Below are 7,404 nucleotides of genomic sequence, written 5' to 3' on the forward strand. Positions count from 1 at the left end.
CATTCCAATCACCAGTAGTGATCAATACATCTTGATTGCATGTTTGATCGATTTCAGATTGAACAAGTTGGTGGAATTCTTCTATTTCATCCTCACTTTAGTGGTTGGTGTGAAAATTTGAATAATAGTGATATTAACTGGGCTTCCCTATAGGCGCATGGATATTATCCTATCCCAGACAGCGTTGTAATTCATGACTGATCTGGATTTGTTCTTTTTTACAGTGAATGCAACACCATTCCTCTTCAATTTGTCATTCCCAACATAGTAAATCATGTGGCTATGAGAGTCAAAATGGCCAATACCAGTCCATTTCAGCTCACTAATGTCTAAAACATCAATGTTTATGCATTCCACTTCATTTTTGTCAACTTCCAGTTTTCCCAGATTCATACTCATACATTCCATGTTCCAATTTTCAATGGATGTTTACAGCTGTTTCTCTTCATTTTGAGTTGTGCCCCATCAGCAAATGAAGGTCCTCTGGGCTTTTCTCCCACAAGCTTTACTCTACTTCCATTGTCACAGTCAACTCTACTTTGGCGAGGCAGCTCTTCCCCAGTCGCATTTTTAGTGCCTTCCAACCTGAGAGGCTCATTTTCTGGAACTATATCTGACAGTATTTTTCTGCTATTCAGGTTTTCAGTGACTAAAGATTTGGAAGTATTTTGTCACTCTTTCTTCCTAATCTGTCTTTGTCTTGAAGCTCATCTGAAACCTGTCCACCACTGGTGACCCTGCTGGTTATTCAAAATACTGGTGGCATAGCTTTCAGAATCAAAGCAACTCACCAGCCACCAAAGTACAACAAACTGTTTGGAATACCTAAAAGGGGTTCTAGAATTTGCCCAGTGAAGTATGCTTCTTGCAGAACTTTTGTAGTATATAGGACCTTATGTGGAATCCTGAGCCCCATTCAGAACCTTCTGAGGTGGGAAATTCCCACTACAAAGGACAAGAAGACCAGCCTGGAAGAGCTAGAACAACAGAAGATACTTCATGAAATAAAGATCAGCAGGAAAAATCCAAAGCAAAAATGATAGACTGGTTGGCTAATACAGGAACAAGCAAGTTGTTCACCAGGAAGCCATCAAGGCAAGCAATCAAGTCCCTTCAGGACAAACCCCCATCCAATACAAACTCAGAGGGATCACATGAGCAGGCATGTAACTTTGTTGATGACCACTTTGGTCTGCTGGTGAGTAGAAGAGGGGGAAAGGCAGCAATGAAGAAATGAGCTGTGTTTAACCATGTTCTATAGACTCCTATTGACCTGGAGATGAGAGAGAGAAGAGAAAGGGCTGATTGGTTTGAAGTGTGGTGAGACCTGGGGACTCCTGAGTCCATGGACAAGGATATAGCCACAGATGGGTAGAGCTGAGCGTGAAGCATCCAGCTTGTGTCAAGTGAGGGAAGACACACAAGAATGCCCAAACTTGCAGATAGTACCCATTTGACCTACTCTTGATGACTTCATAATAAGAACTCTACTAAAGGAAGATAAAAAAAATATTTTTTTAATAAAGGAAGCAAGTGTAAATTTTAGCTACAATTTTATGAACTTGACCTTTACTTATGGATGTAGTATATCAAAATACCAACTGAGAGGGAAGGAGTCTTCACATCAAGTATCAATCCTATCCCCTGTGTATACAGGGTAGATGTTGTTGTTGTTAAGTACCGTGAAATCAGTTCCGACTCATAGTGACCCTGCACAGGGTTTCCGATCTTATACAGAGTATATTGTTGTTGTTAAGTGCTGTCGAGTTGGTTCATACAGGGTATATACAGGGTATATAGGGACAGGCAAATTAGACAACTGGTGTGGCATTTTGGGTTAGTGCGCTGGGCTACAAAGTCTGTTTGATCCACATGGTTGGTGGTTCAAGCTCACTAGCTGCTCCATAGAAACCCTATACAGGGTCGCTATGGGTCGAAACTGACTCGATGGCACTTAACAACAAAATTAGGGGGCAATAAAGGCACAAGGTAACTGGCTTACAAGTTTTCAAGAGAGAGTTTCAGAGCATGCAAGGTAGAATCCCCACTGAATAGTTTTGATTTTCTCTAGACATGTCTGGTGAAAAGAGATGGGGATAAAATTCTTATGATTCAATAGTGAGTAATTGATATAATGACTTATTCCACCTGTCAGAAGTTTTGTAACAAAACAAGTGTAGTTAATCTTACATTCCAGAAACAGAGGACCCTAGGGCCATCAAGGGAGAGGAGCATGAATGCAATGAGTGGAATGCGGGACCCTATCCAAAGAAGCAGCAACACCAGAAATGGAGATGTGGAAATGGAGAGAGAGCAGCTGAGGACTCTGGACTCATGGAAAGAGAAAGACTGAGGGCTGGGCCCCAGGAGGCAGACTTGAAGAATGTGTCCTTTGGTGGTTTAAATAATTATATATTCCTGAGTGTGTTTGTATACATCCCACCCCACCCCACCCCCCAAAAAAAAAGAGAAAAAACAGAGGGAACAGAAGAAAATACTATTAATTGATATGATGCATGGAGGAAACTGTAATCATTGTTATCACTCAATTCACAATTAAAAAAAAAAAAAGAAAAGATTTCACCAAAAGAATAAAAAGGAAGCTCACTGAATGGGAAAAAATCTTTTGGAATGACATATCAGAAAAGGGACTAATTTCTGAAGTATATAGGAAACTACAACACCTCTACAAGAAAAAGACAAATAACTGAATTAAAAAATGGTCACAGGACATGAACATGCACTTCACCAAGGAAGAAATTCAGGCAGCCAAGAAATATATGAAGACATGTTCATGGTTTTTATCCTTTACTGTTAAACTGTTAAGTGATGTCAAATCATTTCTGACCCATATCTACCCTGCATATGGTATCTGAGGAGCAACTGGTGACTTCAAACTGCCAACCTTGTGGTTCAATCAATGTTGCAGTCCAGCACATTAACCCACAATGCCACACTATCCATTAGAGATATGCAAATCAAAACAACAATGAGATATCATCTCACACCAGCAATAACAGTGAAGATCAAGAAAGCAGAGGACAATAAATGCTGGCAAGGGTATGGAAAGACTGGGATCCTCATACATTGCTGTTGGGATTGCAAATTGTCCAAACATTCTAGAAAACAATATGGAACTTCCTCAGAAAGTTAGAAATACCTTATGATCCAGAAATTCCTCTACATAGTACATATCCACAAGAAATATGAGCCAGAACAAGAGTAGATATATACACATATATACTCAGAGCAGCACTATTCACAATAGCAAAAAGATGGAGACAGCCTAAATGACCATCAATGGAAGAATGGATAAGCATACTTTGGTACATACACACAATAGAATATTATGCTACCTTGAAAAATAACAAGAAAGCTGCACACCACCTTATAACATGGGTGAACCTTAAATACAGTATGCTGAGTAAAATTAGTCACAAAAGGACAAAGATTGCTTAAGACCATTATTATAAAAGCTTAAGAAGATGTACCCATACTAAAAGGAAAAAATATATATATATATATTTGTTGGTTAGGGGTACGAAGGAGGGGAAAGTAAAGCACAGGGTAGGGGATAGACACAAGAAGGGAGGAGGATGGAAGAACAAGGTAGATAGGGGAACACTTGGACAGGTTTACATGGGCTAAATGGGACAGTGGTAAATAGTGATGTATGCTCAACCTTGCAACAACAAGGCTCTGTGATACAGGGAAAGAGGCATAGCCTGAATGAGTAAAAGAGGGGAAATAATGTTAAGATGCTTGACTGTCTTATGCATATTGATTTCCCTTGCTTACTATTGTAGAATAGACACTTGAGGGGGATAGAAAGGAATATTGGGAAACATGATTATAGAAAGCTTATAAGCCTGTTGTCAGCCTATAACTTATTGGGATATCTAATAGGGATTCTAGAACTTGCCCAGTGAAATAGGCTTCTTGCAGAGCCTTTGTAGTGTATAAGACCTTAGGTGGAATCCTCAGCCCCATCCAGAGCCTTCTGAGGTGGAACATTCCCACTTGAAAGGACAAGCAGAGCATCTTGTAGCAGCTAGAGGAACACAAGATACTTCTTGAAAGAAAGACCAGCAGGAAAAACAAACAAACAGAGCAGTCTGATTGGCTACTACAAGAACAAGCAAGTTGTTTTTCAGGGAGTCATCAAGGCATCAAGGCAGGGAGCCATCTAAGGTCAGGGACAAGGACTTAGCCACAGAGGGATAGAGCTGAGAGTGAAGTATCCAGCTAATACAAAGTGAGGGGAGGCACACAAGAATGTCCAAACTTGAGGCTAGTATCCATTTGACCTAGCCACGATGGCTTGATAATCCGAACTCAAATAGTGGAAGATAAAGAAATTTTTGATGAAGGAAACAAGTGTAATTGCTACAATTTGAGTAACTTGGCCTATACCTATGGCTGTAGTAGCTCAAAATAACAAGTGAGAGGGAAGGAGTCTTCACATCAAGGATCAATCCTATCCCCTCTGTATATAGGGTTGATAGGGACAGGCAACCTAGACATTGGTTACCTAAAATGAGGGGTTGATAAAGTATGAAGTAGCTGGCTTACAAGGCTTCAGAAGGGAGTTTCATTTCAGACTGTGTCGGGGGGTGGGTAGGTAGAATCCCCAGTGAGTAGTTTTCAACTTGCCTAGACTGCTCTGGTGAAAGGAGATAGGGATAAGATTCTAATGCTTCAATAGTGAGTAATTGTTACCATGAATAATTGCGATTGTCACAACTGTAAAGGTAGAAGTTGTATAACAAAACGGGAGAGTAGTTAATCTTACATTCCAGGAACAGAGGACCCAAGGACCATCAAGGTAGAAGAACATGAGCAGAATGGGGGACCCTGTCCAGAGAAGCAGCAACACCAGAGAGATAGAGCAGCAGAGGGCTCTAGACTCATGGAAGAGAAAGGCTGTGTGCTGGAGGCCAGGAGGCAGGCTTGCAGAATGTGCCCTTGGGTTTTTTAAATGACTATATATTCCTGAGTGTTTTGTGTACATCAAAAACAAAACAAGATGAAACAAAATCAGAGGGAATAGAAGCAAATACTGTTGAATGGTGATGCATTGAGGGGAATTGTAATCATTGCAATGAAATAAAATATGATAGGATGAGTGTAAAACTGATGTTCTCCCATTTAAGCTATCATTCAATTCACAATAAAGCTTTTTTTTTTTTTAAATAAAAAGGCCAAGAAAGTTGTACTGTGAAAAAATTTTCCATCACAACAATGTTCCTACTCATCCTTCAACGACTATAAGGCTGTCCTACAAGAATTTTCTTAGGAAATCTTACCCGATCTTCCCAACAGCCGTGATCTTGCCTCTTCAATCTTCCTTTTGTTCGCCCAAACTCAATAATCGTTGGAAATAATATAATTTGTGTCACTTGTGGATGCCAAAACTGCCAATTTGATATTGTGTAAACTGAAGGACACAGCATTCTCTAGGGAAGGTTTTGAGAGATGGACTCACTACCATCAGCAGTTTGTAGAACTAGATGAAGGAGATGCTCAGAAACAATGACATTTTTGTTTAGTAAACACTTCTGATTTTATAGCAATACTTTTGACTTACCCTCAGAGAAGAAGGCAGAACAATAACTCAATCCAGGTGATTGCTGTTGGTGTTGGTGGTGGTGTCATCAAGTTGGTTCCAATTCATAGCAACACTGTATAGAGTTTCTAAGGAGTTGCTGGTAGGTTTGAACAGCCAACCTGATAGTCACCAATCCAGTGTTTATCTTACCTATATTATCTCTCATGATGAATTGCCATCGATAAACATTTGTTTGTTGTTAAGTGCTGTTGAGTCAATTCTAACTCATAGCAACCCGTATAGGGTTTCTGCAGAGCAGCTGGTGAGTTTGAATTCACACCAGTCTTGCAGTCCATTGCTTATCCTATAGTGCCACACAAGGACTGCAAACATTTATTGGAGACACTTTAAATGGACCCACAAACTTAGTATCTAAGGATTAGAAAAGAAACTGAATTTATATTGCAATTAGATATACTTTTATCTATTTTGTTTAATGATTGCTAATATGTACATTTATATTAATTTTTGGCTTTTAGGGGCAACGTCTTAATTTACTGGAATATCATGTACCAAAAAGATGGGGATGCTTAGCTGACTTGTTCAAAGTTCTAGAGGACAATAAGACTTCCTTGAATATTAACCACTACTCCATTAACCAAACCACTTTGGAACAGGTATGTAGTTGTTGTTGTTGTTAAGAGCCATCAAGTTAGTTCCAACTCATAGCAATCCTGTATAGGGTTTCCAAGGCTGTAAATCTTTACAGGAGCAGAGAGCCTCATTTTTCTCTTGTGGAGTGGCTGCTAGATTCAAACTGTTACCTTGTTTACAGCTCAGCTCATAATCCACTATGCTACCAAAGCTCTTTAGGTTAAGTCACTTAACTAGCCTATTTCCAAAAAGACCACTTTAATCCAATGATAGTTGACTTTGAAATAGTACCAGAAATTTACAATTATATCACAACCTCTTTCTAAAACCATCTATACACTACTGAGAATTCTACAAGGACTAATATATTAGAAATGTGTCCCTGAAGTTATATCCTCAATGGATTTCCCTGTTTATGGCAAAATTTTGTTGTTGGTAAGTGCTTTAAGCAGCCCTATATAAGCTTTCCAAGGAAAGACTGATAGGTTTGAACCACCGATAGTAGTCCAATGCTTATCCTACAGCACTGCACAAGACAATTCGTTGTTTGTTGCTTTATTTCTGAATCATAGTAACCCTCTATAGGGTTTCCAAGGAGTCACTGGTGGGTATGAACTGCCTACCTTGTGATTAGCAGTCCAGTGCTTATCTCCTCCAGCACCACACCAAGACTTCACAAGTAATTTAGGACATATGATTTGATGATTTGTTGCTTTAAGAGTGGTTGAATACTATTTTGAGAGAAAACCTGTCCTTATAAAAGTTGAGACCAAAAGGTTGAGAATCTTTTGAGTTAACAACTATTCTCATGATTTCTTTCAGGTATTTATTAATTTTGCAGCTGAGCAGCAGCAAGCTCCACAGTCTATTCTGGAACCATCTACTGACTACTACAACCCTCAGCATCTGCCTATATAAATGCCAAAAGAAGATGCTTTTATAAAGAATAAGACCTGATCTTTCATTAAAATTTATATTGAAGGATCAAAGAAGCAAATCCATCTCTGGGGAGTTAGAAAATGGACATTTCAAGCAATCCAATTATATCCTCTCCCTCGATTTCTATTTTGAAACTCTGTGTAGATTTCTAAGTAGCAAACTAATGTTGTTGTTGTTGTTAAGTGCCGTCGAGTCAGTTCCGACCCATAGCTACCCTGTACAGGGTTTCCGAGGGTGTAAATCTTTACGGGAGTAGAAAGCCT

The 7,404-nt window shown here is 39.3% G+C and overlaps 1 protein-coding gene across 1 annotated transcript in view; it reads left to right on the plus strand.

Moving 5' to 3' along the window:
* LOC102815532 (ATP-binding cassette sub-family A member 13-like) overlaps positions 1–7,120 on the plus strand; it is an 857,870-nt gene extending 850,750 nt beyond the window's left edge. The window contains exons 61-62 of the mRNA XM_006874535.1: positions 6,088–6,225; positions 7,025–7,120. Coding sequence (XP_006874597.1) covers positions 6,088–6,225; positions 7,025–7,120 — 234 coding nt within the window. The remainder of the gene's footprint in view (positions 1–6,087; positions 6,226–7,024) is intronic.
* The last annotated feature ends 284 nt before the right edge of the window (positions 7,121–7,404 follow it).

Source organism: Chrysochloris asiatica, unplaced genomic scaffold, assembly GCF_000296735.1.
Source record: "Chrysochloris asiatica unplaced genomic scaffold, ChrAsi1.0 scaffold00282, whole genome shotgun sequence".
Classification (NCBI taxonomy): domain Eukaryota; kingdom Metazoa; phylum Chordata; class Mammalia; order Afrosoricida; family Chrysochloridae; genus Chrysochloris; species Chrysochloris asiatica.